The sequence below is a fragment of the Dromiciops gliroides genome, chromosome 1 (assembly GCF_019393635.1).
Source record: "Dromiciops gliroides isolate mDroGli1 chromosome 1, mDroGli1.pri, whole genome shotgun sequence".
Classification (NCBI taxonomy): Eukaryota; Metazoa; Chordata; class Mammalia; order Microbiotheria; family Microbiotheriidae; genus Dromiciops; species Dromiciops gliroides.
Genome location: NC_057861.1, coordinates 718,045,561 through 718,061,899, shown reverse-complemented (window position 1 = coordinate 718,061,899; position 16,339 = coordinate 718,045,561). Strand labels below are relative to the sequence as shown.

General features: G+C 35.7%; 1 protein-coding gene across 7 annotated transcripts in view; it reads right to left on the bottom strand.

The window, feature by feature from the left end:
• Positions 1-287: 287 nt before the first annotated feature.
• CRBN (cereblon) overlaps positions 288-16,339 on the bottom strand; it is a 39,095-nt gene continuing 23,043 nt past the window's right edge. For 6 of the 7 annotated variants that reach the window (XM_043966112.1, XM_043966122.1, XM_043966094.1 and 3 more), the window contains exons 9-11: positions 15,676-15,740; positions 12,724-12,855; positions 288-2,935 (exon numbers count right to left, since the gene is read on the bottom strand). In XM_043966112.1, the coding sequence (XP_043822047.1) occupies positions 2,752-2,935; positions 12,724-12,855; positions 15,676-15,740 (381 nt within the window). In that variant the 3' untranslated portion in view covers positions 288-2,751. Of the gene's footprint in view, positions 2,936-12,712; positions 12,856-15,675; positions 15,741-16,339 lie in introns of all 7 variants that reach the window. The other variant, XM_043966130.1, reaches the window with a different exon arrangement.

The window sequence follows — 16,339 nt, the reverse complement described above, 5'->3', positions numbered from 1 at the left end:
TCCCCACCAATGATATCAGCTATCAGAAAATAGGATTTGAAATAAATATAAAAAATAGATTGAGGGGGCGGCTAGGTGGCACAGTGGATAAAGCACCAGCCCTGGAATCAGGAGTACCTGAGTTCAAATCAGGCCTCAGACACTTGACACTTACTAGCTGTGTGACCCTGGGCAAGTCACTTAACCTCCATTGCCCTGCAAAAAAAAAAAAAAAAGACTGAAGCAGATGTACAAAATTTTCCATTATTACAACTAAATATATCCATACTTTTGCAAATCAAAAGGAGTCAATCACAATATTAGGGCTTTATTATTATTTCTTAAATACTTGAGTTTAATTCTCTGCAAATATTGGCAAGCAGTAAGACAAATTATTCTGAGATCTATTTCAAAAATCATATTAAGAAAGTGAAAGCAGTGGGCTTCCTAACAGCAACTCTGCAAAACATCCTAGACTCTTTTGAAAACTTTGTATCTGAACTCCAAACCAGAAATATTAATGTACAAAATAGCATCATAAAAAAATCTCACAAGATAATGCAGACAAGAAAATTTAAAACAAATAAAAAGAATCACCACATGCTACAAAGCAGCTTTCAGCATTTTTCTTTTAACAAATCTAAACTAGGCAATTTTGTTGATTCCTGGAGGTATTTTATGCTACTGAAATAAGCACTTAATGGCAAGTACTTATAAATTGTACAATTATATATGGTTGGGATAACTCTAATAGAGATTTGCATCCCACTGGCCAGTGTGGGACCATTCGCTGCTATCTGAAATCACCATCCTAATGTTCAGATTCTTTTTTAAAAAGCAAAGGAGGTTTCAAGTTATGAAAATTTATAATGTACAGAACCTTCAAGTCTATTAACAATACTATAAAATAATATATACATAGTTAATAATGTCTCTACATGTGATACTTCTGTAGCTAGGAACCACAAAAAGAAATTAGTCATTCTTTCAGTGACTTATCAGGATGTCATAAACGTAGATACAACAAAGATGTTCAGGTCTATGGAATGCAAATAGAATCATAATTAAACTGCATTCTGAACTAGTTTCATTTGATTACATATTCATACAATACCCAAAAGAAGCACATGTCATGCTAAGATGTCACAATCAGTTTGACTTTTTGAGGGAATCTCCTAAGTTCAGGGAACTCGAACAGGGCTGCATTCAGTGGTAACTGAAACCAACACATTTAACTTCTACATTTCAACTCAAGAAAATAGTTTCTTTTAAATGACTACAGTACAGATATGTTCTCATATTTTGATTTTCAAAAACCTAGAAAACATTTTCAATTGAGAAAAATCATTTCCTACATTAGCATTACTAATGATTTCTCCAGTACATTATAAAGGTAAATTACTGAAAATAAAACTATGTTATGGAAATGGGTCAACTAAACATTTTAATAAAAGCAAAGATAATGAAAGTATCAAAAATTAGTGGCCATTAGTTCCTCAAAGTCAACTGAAAAGTTTTCATAATTATAACATCACATTCTCAGATTTTGTTGTACATTTATAGAATGTTAGTTCTATGTGCACTATATAAAACATAGTCGAGTGGAAGAGAATCACTGAATACAATTTAATGTAAGAACTCCTTTATTAGTAAACTGACATATATTTTTTTTCATTATTTACTTTGAACATGTAAAGGGTGAACCAAACAATACTAGAAGAAATTTAAACAGGTCACCACTAGACTCTTGCTTAAGAACATAAAAAAAAAAATTAACATTTTTCTCACTCTTTGTCCATTTCCAATAACAAAATGGGACATACAGAATTAAGGCTGCTAAGTGAGTTAAAGGATGATTCTCTTATGTTTAATCTTTCTTTGTAGAAAAGAATGTACTGGGCAAATTAAATTTAAGTGGATAAGTTTACTAAATACTAAACAAATAGAATTTAACAGCATGACTCAGAATTCACTAGTATTTTTGGAAAATGAGGAAAGTTTATTTGGGGAGTTCAAACTGTACATTTTACATCAATGCTTTAAAAGATTTACAAATCAACATGGCAAAAAAGCTAAATCAGAAAGGAAAAAGCCCTTTTTAATATATGATCCAATCTCCCTATAAAAAAGGAACACTACCGTACTTGCTTTAGCAGCAAGTGCCATTGATTGCCTTTTGCCACTTTCATTACCAAAATGGCATTATAACCTTCACAAATACCAGGATGGAGCAACCAGTCTCACACCAGGATATTTTACTGTTGAGCAAAATAGAAATTCAAAAAGTCTGTGTGTGTATACACATACACAAACTTGGAAACATCAGCGCCACTTTGAAAAATGTCTTCATGTGCTACCCTTGACAAACATCCCTAAAAAAGAAATGCACTTTTATTACTTATTGCCACACATGAAGGAAAAAAGCAACATGCTGTTTTTAACAGCATTTTTTTTTTCTTACACTTTAGTTGGGAAAAAAATGGATGTCAAATTCAATAGGGCAGTGGCAAGTTTACCAAGTTATTTAATATAGATGTTCCTGAAACCAAACCTATTTGCTAAATTTCTTTTCCTCCTCTTCAACCATGAATTCAACTCTTCACCTACTGTTGTTTCTTAGGGAAGTAGCAATTCCTCAAACATACAGGAAACCTCAGTGTAATGACACTTTTTACTTAGGTAAGCATTTGAGGAGGGAGTAACTTCCAAGGCAGATTTGATTTACAAACACTGACTGGTTCTGTTTTTTTGTTCCCAAAGCAAATCATCAGGTTACAAGCAGAGTAATGGTGAGCTATCTTGGTTGGATGTGTCTTCAGTTTCTGGAATCCTGGGCAGGAGAGCAGATCGAGTTAAACCCCAAAATTTCTGAGGTGACATATCCTTCTTGGTGGCTGTAAATTTCCACCCAATATGACTCGAGCAAACCCTACACTGGGCAATAGTCCATGCATACCTGGAAAATAAAGCGAGTAGTCATGTATTTCATCTTTCAAATGATCATACATATTAAGAGAAATCTATTCAAACGATAATACACTGTTACAACTTTTAATGGTACATAAGCTAATTCGAACTTGAAGCCAAATTCTGAGGCTGATACTCAGAAAAGTAAAATCTAGTTAGGACAAATACCTTTACAACCCAAAATACGCAGTCATTTGGCTTCTAAACTTCAAGCATTAGTTTATGTTTCTAGAGCAACAATCAATGAAACAAAATCCTGTGCAAAAAAAATATAAATAAATAATCTGGGGTGGACACATGGCAGTTCTCCTCTTGGTGCTGTAGTGGTACCACTTCTTGGTTTGTGTAGAACTGAATAGTCACCTGGTAACTTCCTACGCATATGTAAAAGTTTATAGGAAAAGCTTTTGGTTGATAAAACCTGAAACACTGGGTTTTTTATCACACAAGAAAAACTATACTAATTCTCCCCCCACACACACACACACATCAGGGAAACGTTCTTCTGAGGAATCTAGAATTTGTCTTTTGAATCTCAGTTTACTCTGAACAAGAGCCCATGCATCGTGCCAAGGCCACATACCAGTCTTGCACCTGCATTTTTTGTTACTTTGCATTTTCAGGCTCAATGAGAACAGCAGGATCTGTTTTTATCCTCCCACCTGCAGAAGTGTATATTTTTTCTACTGTGTATAAATTAAACATTTCAAAAATTAATGATCATCACACTAGGACATCAAAGGCATTCAAGATGATAATACTGAACTGATTCAAACAAGAATGAACCTGTTCTAAAATGAAGATGAAAGGATGTAAGGGTACAAACAGCATAATTTTTTTTAATTGGGAAAATAAATCAACAAAATATTTCTTAAAATTTTTGTTATTTTAAGTACTCTTAAGGAACAGAGGATTCTTTTCCATCTTTATTTCCCCCACCACACAGTATATTGCAGATAGTTGCTACAGTAAAATGGAAAGCATTAATAACTGTTTTCTCTTTTACCATTTTGTGAAATGGTAAAAGTTTTAACTTCTTGTGAGCCACTGGACTTCAGGGAAATCACGCCCTGCCCCAATACCGCTTCCAATTTCAAGGAAATTATAAACCACTCCCTCCACTCCACTGTCTCTTGATTTTGGGAAGAGTCCCAATAACATCTACCAATAATAAATAAGATAACTTAATATATTGTTTTTTTCATTCCCTTCAACCTGTAACTAGAAACTAAGGTTCAGGGTCCTTGGCTACCAAGAACACTGGACCCTATTTATTTCTGTGCCTACATACATTGTTGAAGAAATCACTGTCTGGATGTAACTACTCAGGATCTTTATCCCACCATAATCACTATGGCTACCACAAAGGGCCAGAGACTGTCTCTGGGTGCTTACCCAATATTCACCAATGGAACACCCTATGGGCTCTGGTAAGATTTCTAGTGGACTTCCTTTGGGAAAGATAACCTGTATCTGGATCTCCACATCCTCCCAAGCTGTGTGCAGACAGTTACTTCCTAAGAGGTGAGTGGTCCCTGATGAAAGCATGGTTACCCAACAGATATCCCCATCAGGGAAGTTATTAGCCTGGAATCAGAAGTTTCCTATTCAGAAGGAGATGAGTAAAAAATAAGAGTTCTCAAGATTGTGCAAATATCGGTCTAAACTATTTAACAACCTTGATGGGTCCCATATTTAGCCTTGAAGAAGGGACTTTCAATTGCTGCAAATTAAAGGTCTTGAGATTGCTTTTAGAAAATTCTGCAGACTGACTTTTTTTTGGGGGGGGGGGGCTGAGCAATTGGGGTTAAGTGACTTGCCCAGGGTCACACAGCTAGTAAGTGTTAAGTGTCTGAGGCCAGATTTGAACTTGGGTTCTCCTGACTCCAAGGCCGGTGCTCTAGTCATTGCGCCACCTAGCTGCACCCTGCACACTGACTATAAAAAATGAAAATCCTTCCGACGAACTTTCAAAGTTTTCAGAAAAAGGGAGCAGCTAGGTGGCGCAGTGACTAGAGCACTGGCCCTGGAGTCAGGAGAACCCGAGTTCAAATACGGCCTCAGACACTTAACACTTACTAGCTGTGTGACCCTGGGCAAGTCATTTAACCCCAAATACCTCACCAAAAAAAAAAAAAAAAAGTTTTCAGAAAAAATAATCTTTTTCTCTGTATTCCAGAGCCTGGACAGGCTGGAGACTATAAAAACAAAGACAGATAAGAGGGAAGGTAATCTTCTCCCACCAATCTGCAGTAATTTATGATACTGTAAACTAAGAGACTAAATATGTGAATGAAATTATAAGTTCTCTACCAGAAATTTCTAAATTGTGGTTTGAATGTTTTCATAAATGTTGAAATATCTTAGTGAGTTTTGGGGTACCACTCTGTAGAATCTGTTTTAAGGAAAAAATAACAAAACTGTGAAAGTTACATCGAAACAGCACTTAGACCTTTTATCACTCTTTTCCTGAAAAGTGACAAATTTATTGTTTTAGTACAAGGGAAGAAGGTGATTTCATTGATTAGAAAAAAGGGGGGAAAATGGGTTTGCAGTTGCTTAGTATTAATTCTTGTTTTGACCATGAAAAGAGAGAAGCTTATATAAATCAGAGAGCAAATTAAAATTAAAATTTAATTTGGAAGAATGATTTGTGTTACTGCCGTATTTTATTTTGTGCATGATATAACAGAACTTTATTGTTTAGGTAAACTAGAAGCAGAGTTAGCAAAAGGCACTGGAAAAGACCATGCAAGTATAAGCTTTTTTTTTTTCTTCCTCCAGCTGGGCAATGAGGGTTAAGTGACTTGCCCAAGGTCACACATCTAGTAAGTGTCAAGTGTCTGAGGCTGGCTTTGAACTCAGGTCATCCTGAATCCAGGGCCACTGCTTTATCCACTGAGGCACCTAGCTGCCCCCAAGTATAAGCTCTTAAAGGCAACAGTATTGCAATTAAATGGTATTGTGCAAAAGAAACTTGTGCTATATCATAAAGAAAAAACTGATAGTCTGGGATATGACTGGGAAATAAAGACTATAGGAATTAAGCAAACAGAAGAAATTAAGAGAAGTGTCAGGGCAGAATATGAAAGAAAAAAGGTCCAACTTTGAAGGGCTTTAATTTATAGAAAGAAGAGAGAAAATTTAAGCAAGTAGGTATAAGAGGAAATGGGCAGAAAGTTCAGAAATCTGTAATTTGTTTGCACTGACTGTGTGAACAGAAGGCTTGAAGGAAAAGTGACTAGAGATTTTGGAAAGAGTTTGATCTCATTCAGATAAAGATATGAGAAATTTTATTTGTTCATTCTTTATGAGATAGGAAATACAGTAATCTATTTGCAGCATTGAATTATTTGAGATCACATACTAAAATTCTGTCTTTGAAGGAGTTTTACAAGGGTATATTTTAGTACTTATTGAGGAATATACCTTCTTAATTTCATTACTACACAACAGTGGTTATGTTTGCAATCTCCACATTTCAGAAAATCTTCATGGATCCTAAAAAAGTGGTGACAATACAAGGCTGTCCCATTAAATTTTGGCAGTAGAATAACTGAGAGTAGCTGGTTTTATAAATTGAAATGCTAGCAGTAAATGACCTTTGGAAAAATTTAGGTTTAATATACTACCATTTGAGATAGTAAACCCAAACTTGATTGAAAATTTATCCTGAAAACTAAATTATATGGTCTCATTTACAGTGAGCTGCATTCTATTAAGTTAATGTTTTTAAGTACATGCTATTGTATATGTTATTATTGTGTTTCCAAAAAATTTTTTTTATATTGTAAAATTTGGGAAATGGTTTTTATCAGAAATACTGTTAGAAAAGTACCTTCTCAAGAGTATACATAAGGGGGCAGCTAGGTGGCACAGTGGATAAAGCACCAGCCCTGGATTCAGGAGGACCTGAGTTCAAATCCGTTCCCCGCCCCCCCCAAAAGTATACATAAAAACTCAGTTGGGTACAGAAATCTATCTTACCCAATAGGGAAAAGGGAGGGGAAGGGGACAAGAGATATGGGAAGAGGGTGATAAAAGTGAGGGGAGATGGGGCAGCTAGGTGGCGCAGTGGATAAAGCACTGGCCTTGGATTCAGGAGGATCTGAGTTCAAATCCAGCCTCAGACACTTGACACTTAACTAGCTGTGTGACCCTGGGCAAGTCACTTAACCCTCATTGCCCTGCAAAACAAAACAAAACAAAACAAAAAAAGTGAAGGGAGATTAAGGGAGGCAGTGGTCAGAAGCAAAACACTTTTGAGAAAGGACAGTATAAAAAGAGAGAAAGATAAACAACAAAATAGGATGGAAGGAAATACAAAGTAATAATTGTGAATGTGAATAGAACAAACTCATCTATAAAACACAAGTGGATAGCAGAATAGATTAGAAACTAGAATTCAACAATACATTGTTTATGAGTGAAACATTTGAAACAGAAAGACATGCAGTTAAAATAAAGAGCAGGAGCAGAATCTATTATGTTTCATTGAAAAGGCAGGGGTAGCAATCATTATCTCAAAGCAAAAGCAAAAATAAAAATAGACCTAATTAAGACATATAATCAGAGAAACTGTATTTTACTAAAAGGTACTGGAGATAATGAAGTAAAATAAATTTTTCTAAGTTTCTCTGGCAAAGACCTCATTTCTCAAATATATGGGGAATTAAGGCAAATTTATTAAAAATACATATTGACGTGTGTTGTAAATACTGTAGTTTTTTGGGATGGAAATTCTCTTTATTTTTTCTTCCTAGTTTTTGTTAGTATGTTATAGAAATACTGGTGATTTTAGGGGATTTTTTTCTATACCCTCCATTTTGCTGTAGAAATTAAAGACCTCAATTAGTTTTTGTATTGATTCTCAAGGGGTTTACATGTCATATCCAAATAGGCATAAATGTGTTTCTCTTTGATGAGATTATAGCTTAGATCTTGTTCTATTTCATTGTTGCTACAACTTGCATTTCTAGAACTATGTCAAATAATAATGGGAAGAAAGTACACCTTTGCTTTTCCCTGTTTGTAATGAAAGCCTCGAGTATTTCTCCATTGCTCATGATAATTGTCTGTAGAAGCTTTAAAACATACATAGGTACTATATTTTCTCTTTACATCAATTGAAATAATTTAAAAATCTTTGTTTAAAAACAAAGCAAAAAAAGTACCTTTGCTTTTAACCCATATGCTGTTAGATTATGAATTTTTAGTCATCACCTTCTGAATGGGTAACCATGTTGAAGTACCTCATTCTTTGTCAGAGGAGAAGAACACTAAGATGTATAGTATAAGTTTTCTAATTAAATGGAGTAGTAAATTTTGAGAAAGCAACAGGATCATGCCATTTTCTTTAAGAACTAGGATATGGAAATAGACAGTATGTTTCAGTAACAAATTCTCAAGACTGGATTAAGGATTTTACATATAAAATTGCAGACAATTGTAAAAAATTGTAAAAAATAAAAAGTTTCCTATTTTGAAGTCTTTGTCTGATAATTTTAAGATAGAGCAGAGTTCATTTTCCAAGTCAGGCTCTCAGAGTTTTTAAGATCCTTCATTTTGAGTTCCAAATCCTATCCCTCCTTTCCTTCCCCCCCTCCCCTCTCCCTGGGGTGGTGAGCAGTCGTACATAGGTTATACATGTGCAATTATGTAAAAACTTATCATATTAGTCATTTTGTATAAGAAAACGAATAAAAGAAAAAAATGAAAGAAAGTGAAAAAAATGATTCTTCCTTCAGCCTATTGATGGCAGTGTCCATATCAGGTAGAGGGGTTTAGGTAAAGATACAAACAGCAAGTGGTATGTAAAAATTGAAATTCTCTGAAGTTTCAGGTGAATCGTGGGTTCCTATTTTGATGTTCTTCTTATGGCTCTGTTGTAACAAAATCAAAACCATAAGGCTTTAAATGGTTTTTACCACATGAACTAGTTATTGGAAAACCAAATCTACGAGGCTGTAGTAAATTGTATTGAGCCATGACTGGCAGATTTTAGCAGAATTACCTAGGCATCTCTGGAACAGACTTGGATCCAGGGAAGCAGATCTACTAAGAGAAATCCCCTTGACAGCTGCCCTGAAAATGAGATCTATTCCAAAATGTCGAAGAAAAGATGTTTTCTAGAACCAGAATACTACCTGGGACATCTGGGACTTAGGCTGAAATGTGTTGATTAAATGGGAATGGGCTGCCAGGTTACAAGGAGCCTTGATGTTATTTAATATTGATGATTTTTATTTTATGGCTTTGTTTTATTTCATACTATTGATGTTTTCTTGGTTACCTTGGTGACATGTAAATTTCCCCTCTCAAATTAGTCCATGGTGAGCCCTCTAAGTATTTTGATTTGTAGCCTGACTTAGTTTACCTATAAAGTCTATTTAACAACATTTGTCTCCTTAGGGACTTTATGAATCTATCTGCTTGTGCCTCTCACTCTATTCATGTGATGTCCTTTAAAGTATACTATGATTCCATCCAAAAATCCCTAATAGATAAAGCCTTTTCTTTTTAATCTTTTTGTTTGTTTGTTTTTGCAGGGCAATTGGGGTTAAGTGACTCCCAGGGTCACACCACTAGTAAGTGTCAAGTGTCTGAGGTCAGATTTGAACTCAGAATCCAGGGCTGGTGCTCTATCCGCTGTGCCACCTAGCTGTCCCTGATAAAGCTTTTAAATAAGCAATCCTGGGGGTTGAGAAACTCAGGATCAAAGGAGTGAATGTTACAGTAAAAAAACCAAAAAGCATTAGTAACTGCATTTTAATTTTTGTCCATTTTGTGAAATAAAGTTTTAGCTTCTCATGAGCCATCCTTTTTCAGGGAAATCATCAAACTACTTCCCCTATCTCACCGTCATCTGATTTCAGAGGAAGTCCTAATCCTTTCCACTAACAGGAAATAAGGTAACTTAAGGAATTTCCTGCATTCTGTTTCCCCCCCCCCCCATCACTTATAATAACTGTTGAAACCAAGGTTCAGAGTCCTTGACATCTAAGAGCCTTGGAACCTATTTATTTTTACAACCACACACGTTGTTGTCTTTATTTCACCATAACATATTGCAAGCAGTAAATATTTGAATTGACAAAGAATTCCTGATTTTGTTCCCAAAAGAAATTATTCTATAATCTGGGTGTTTAGTCTCAGACTGGAAACTGGAATCCTTCCATGGCTTTATTTATTTAGCAAAATGAGATTTCTCTTGGTAGACAATAGGAAATAAAAGCAGAAAAGCAAATGATTTTGGAATTTTAAGGAGATCCTGAGATGTTAAATACAAAGCTTCTTTTGATTCTTTTTCTGGTTAAAAAGGAAAATTAATAATCAATGTTCTCTTCAGTTCCGAAATTTACTAAGGATAAAGACAAAGTCCTCTGCTTGGATTAAAAAAATCAATTGCAAAACTACAGGACAGGGGAGGTAAAGTTGGATAAAAGGTCATGTGTAAAATCAGAGATTTTAATGGACTGTTCAATACACCAACAATGTGGCATGACAGCGCATGCTATCTTAGGATACATTAATAGATTCCTTTTTTTTTTTTTTTGCGGGGCAATGGGGGTTAAGTGACTTGTCCAGGGTCACACAGCTAATAAGTGTCAAGTGTCTGAGGCCAGATTTGAACTCAGGTACTCCTGAATCCAGGGCCGGTGCTTTATCCACTGCGCCACCTAGCTGCCCCCAATAGACTCTTCAGAACACAGAAAATAAGTCCTTTTATATCCTGCCTTGGTCAGATTACACCTGTAGCATTATACAGTTTTTGGAAAATATCCTAAGTATATATAATGAAGACAACTCTCAACCATGCCATAGAAGGTTCTGCTAAAGGAATTGTGCTAAATTTAGCTAAATCAAAATGATAACTGGGGACTCAGGGGGACATTATGGCTATCTTTAAATAAACAATTGTTATATAGAAGAATAAGACATGTTTTGCTTGGCTCCAGATGGCAGAACTGAGAGAAAAGGGTACAAGTTGCAGGGAGATCTATATTGGCTCCTTATAAAGATTTTTGACAATTCTAGTTGCTTGCTACCTTGTAATATAATGAGCTCCCCATGACAGGTGGTTTCTAAGTCAAGGCTGGAGGTCTGCTTGTTGGGGATGTTATAGAGAGGATTCTTTTTTTGAATTCCCTTCTAGCTCTTGTATATCTACTCTGAACTTAAACAATAAATAATAAGAGTATTTCTATATTCAAAAGGGAACAGAGACTCAGTACATGAAGCCGAGAATCTCTTTTTAAGTACACCTAGTAACTTAAGTTTGTTAACCTGTTCTCACATCTGTAAATTGAGCTTTCCTACAGGGTTGTTGTCAGGATGAAAGGAAATATGAGTAACGTACTTTGCAAACCATAAAGTGCTCTATAAATGCTATTGCTATTGCTACTATTACTATTACTACTTGCTTTGAGAGTGGTACCATATAGTGCAATGGAAAATGCCCTCGATTTGGAGTCACCAGACCACCTTCAAATCTGGGCTCTGACACGATCTGTTTGATCTTAGGTAGTCACCTAAACTCACTTGACTTCAGTTTTCTCATCTGGGAGCACTGGACTAGGTAGGTCTCTAAAGTCCCTTCTCATTTTAAATCTCTATACAAATTATCTAAATTTTGCATCACCTCAAGTGCCTGGCTGATGTGTTCTGCAGTTACTATTCATCAATTCATTCAGTTTCCTCTTAAGAGTTTTTCTTACTTCTCTCTCCACTGCGCCATCTAGCTGCCCCCCATTAATTCATTCAACAAATATGTATTCTTACTTAAAGTAGGTATTTAATAAATTATAACTCATCAAGCTATATTTAAAATGTTCTGCTTAGGACCTTGAGTACTTCAGAAGATTCACAGCAGTCTATACTAACAAAGTATAGACTTATTAGACTGCTTATTAGAGCAGTCAAGCATGGACTGCATTGTAATATGAATGTGGGATATAAGCCAAAACAACGTAGACTACTTACCCTAGCTCTAAGTACACACTCTAAACTATCAGGGTGCTCAGACTTAGGAATCATCCTTTGTGAACCAATACATATAAATAACATGTATGATGACTTAAAGGTGAATACAACAATTTGATTAATGCACAAAAGTCAAGTAAATTAGTATACAAATTTTCCAGAAAAGGAAGGATGCTGACTAGCCTATCACTGACCTGCCTGAAGCTTCCCTGACATGGCAAAGAACTACGGCCACAAGACAATAGGAAGCCTCACGGCACAGTGGTGGAGATGACAAAGTACTGAGAGTCAGAGGCCTGAGTTGGAATCTCAGCGCGGAAGCCTTTTCTCTCCATCTCCATGTCCCCTCTACCTGTGACCTGAGGTAAGTCAGTTTCCAGTTTCTTCAACTGTAAAAAAGAGAACTGAACTAGATGTCCTGTAATATCCCTTCTGGCTCCAAATCTAAGATTCTGACAGCAACCTGATCTGGTCACAATGCGTTTTACTTTCGGGACATGGATGACAGACCAGTGTTTTTTGCCTCCAGTTTAAATTTTGCTTGAGGGTCATACCATTTGGCAATCTTTTCTTCTTACCTTTGCATGCTATTTACTTATGTAAAAGGTACAAAAAATAATGCAACAGCTGCTGCTCTGTATTCACAGGTTGGAGAGCATTTAAGCAGAATTATTCATTTCATTTTATGGTTGTGACTGTAATTCTGGCTCAGGACTTTGGGCTTCTGTATCTGATTATGGCCCTAAACTCTAAGAAGTTAAATTAAAAAAAAAAAATCGACTACCACCAAATTACCCGGGAAACCAGCTGTGCTCTGTTGAAGATCGGCCAATCAGATTAAGGTTACCAGCCTTGTACACCGTAAGTGTCTCATGCACGTATCCATGAGGATTCACATATGCTGCCATAGGTCCACATAAGGACAAACTGCAACAGATAAATAAAGACCAGCTATATAAATCACATTTGAATCTGGAAAGAAAGTCTTTCTATTTAATTTTATAACATATAGCAATAAGAACTGGCAAAAAACAGAAGGGTCTTATTTAAAGTAATGATGAAATTTCTTTTTCAAAATATTGGTTAGAAATTAATACATCTTGACATATGAGTACTACTAAGAATCAAAAATAGAAATTTCAAAATACAAACAATACTGGACAAACAGCTTACATTTGTCGAGCTTAAATAGCTGTTTACTGGAAAGTTTTCATTATGATCAATAAAAACTCAATTCATTCATTTAATCCTGCCCTTAGAAATGAGTGCTTGAACCCATTTTCAATGAGGACTGAAAAGAATCAATAGTAATTCTCTAAAATGTTTTGGTTTTTAAAAACAATCTCTACAAGAAGTAAAAAAGAAAATACAAAATCACAAGAGATACCTGCCCTCCCCCCAATACAAAAATCCTCAATATATTAGAAGCAGTTTCTTGAAGTTGCCTCCAAGATGTTATGACCTACAGCAAATGCTTGGTGCAGGTTCAAATAGATGGGCTCTAAAAAGCCTTTGAAAATTCTGTGACTTTGTTCCTTGTATCTCTGAGATTTTATGAATCATTTCATGAAATCAGAACTTTAGAGTGGATGAGCATGTAAAAATTTAAAGAACAAAAACTTCACAAGAAACATAGCATTGCTGCCAAATTTATTTCTTATTGGCTCCAAAAATTTTCTAAAACTGATTATTCCTTATCCAAATGTTGCTTTATAGAATGGATTTAGTACACATTTAAAAAAAATCTGCATGAGATCATACATCAAACCCAAAATCAAACGAGTCCACAGTTAATCTAGAATACATGGAAAGAACCAGATGAGTAGTCAGGAGCCATGTTTTCTAGTCCCAGCTACCAATAATGGGCTGTGTGATGCCGAGGGAGTTGTTTCCCTATTGTGGGTTTAATATCATTTATGAGGAATTTTGAATTAGTATCTCATGTCCTGTCCAGCTCAAAGTATTCTAAGTGTGTAGCCACTGACAAGTTACTTAGATGATATACATTAACTGCTCTAACCGTAAGCTAGAGGGAACAATACCTACCCTCTTTATGAAACACATTACTGATGTTTATATTACAACATAATAGCAAAGAGGCAGAGTGAGTACATAAAAAGAAGACTGTCTTTGCTAGCCTAAGGTCCAACATATCAAGCCCACAATCATTTTCAAGTTCAATCAAGTTCAGTCCAACTTCCATACTTGTCTTGGGGGAAAGACATCTGGGTGTGATTTGAAATAAAATTTGAGAATGGGAGGGGACCTCAGAGGCCAACTAGTCCAACCCACAACCAAACCCGAGTATCCTCTAAACATACAAACAAGAGATCATCCAGCTGCTTCTCCAGAGTGGGAGAATCTACCTGAGGGAGCCCAATACACTTTGGGAGATCTTTAATTGTTAAGAAGTTTTTCCTAATTGGAAGCCTGAATGTGTTTCTTTGCAAACTCCATTCCCTCCTTCTGGTAGCAGATGCTGCCTTTAGAGGCAGGTGATGTAGTGGAGAGAGGGTTGAGCCTGTAGTCAGGAAGACAAGAGTTCGAATTTGGCCTCAAACACTAACTTGGCTGTGTGATCTGGGCAAGTGACTTAACTTCTGTTTGCCTCAAATTCCTCATCTGTAAAATGGGGATGATAATAGTACCTACCTCCCTGTGTTGTTGTATCAAATGAGATATTTGTAAAGCACTTAGCACAATGCCTGACACACAGTAGGTGCTTAATAAATGCTTCATAGATTTCTTCCTTCTTGTTCTGCTCTATGGGATTAAACAGAATAAGTCTTTTCCGGTCACATGACAGCTCTCTTGAAAAAACAATGCTACATCCAAAAAGCTTTCTCATGGTGTGGCAGCAAGAACACTGGAGCAGCAGTTGGTCTGGGTTTCTGCACCACAGCCCAGCTATTTCCTAATGGGACTGTAAAATGAGGGGCTTGTTGTATCACCTCAAGAGTTCCAGCTCTAAGATTCTTATGTGACAATAAAATAGAGCAAGATAGATGTTTGGCTGAAATACAAGGAAGCTGCTCAATACTGATTAGATGCATTAACTATGTTAGGTTCTGGCAATCAGAAGAAGGACGCAGAGAATATTTTTTTCCATTTTTATTAGAGTCCCAATTGAATATCAAAGGGATTACAAAGGAATTACTGACTCCTACAATTCTGTAAGAGATTTACATGAAATAATTTGTAATGTTTTTTTTAGAAAAATATTACTCATATCTATTGAAGGCAATTTCACTCATTAATATGCATAATAATTTTTTTTTGCTTTTTTTTTTTTTGCAGGGCAATGAGGGTTAAGTGACTTGCCCAGGGTCACACAGCTAGTACGTGTCAATTGTCTGAGGCTGGATTTGAATTCAGGTCTTCCTGAATCCAGGGCTAGTGCTTCATCCACTGCGCCACCTAGCTTCCCCGCCTTTTTTTGCTTTTAATATGCATAATTCTTAAAGAAATACTTATCATGTATAAATTTTATTTCATAAAGTTTAAAATAAAGTTTAAAGAAACTTTATATTGACAACCACCTTTTCCAGTAATTAATAGGTAAAGGATTTTACATGAATAGTGAATAAATTCACTAAATTAAATACAAGAGCATCTATGACAAAACTGCATCTGTCCTTAATTTTTCTCCTTGAACATATTCCATCATTATATTTTTTTGTATTCACCCAAACTAAGTAAGTGTTCAAAATAGTCTTTTAATTAAATTGAACTGAATAAGAATCTCACCTGAATATTTCTGTTTTGGTTGTGATTTCTGTTTCTTGACACTGCTTACAGCAAAGGGAGGTACACTTAAAAAAAACACAAAGACCATACTCTTAGAAGATAAAGAGAAGAAAATAAATATATACTGTGTTAAACCATCTCAGTAGTAAAGCTACCTAAAGCATGTAACGTTTCTAAACTTTTCCCAGACATTTCTATGAATACCACATTTTCCAAATATACCACTCAGTCATTTAAATAAAAATATTGGGGAGAGGACAAAAGACTAGAGATTAAATGAGATAATGTCAGATCATGTGCTGATCAAAATTAAACTAAATACAGAAACCTACCAGACAAAAATTCAATTCAATCAATATCATAAGACACCAAGACAAAAATTAAACATTCTTTGCCCTCAAAGAACTTACATTCCAATGCTAGGAATTAGGGAGGGGTGAGGTTGAAAGGATGAATGCAACATATATATATAGATATGTGATGCAAAGTAATTTAAGAAAGGAGAGAAGACAAACATTCTTGTGGAGATGAGGGAAAACTTCAGAGAGATGGTACCTAAGTTGAATATTGAAGGAAGAGAAGGATTTTGAGGCAAAGATAAACCGGGGGGGGGGGGGACGGGGGGACAGGGAAGAGATATGCATCCAAGGCAGGGGGAATAGCT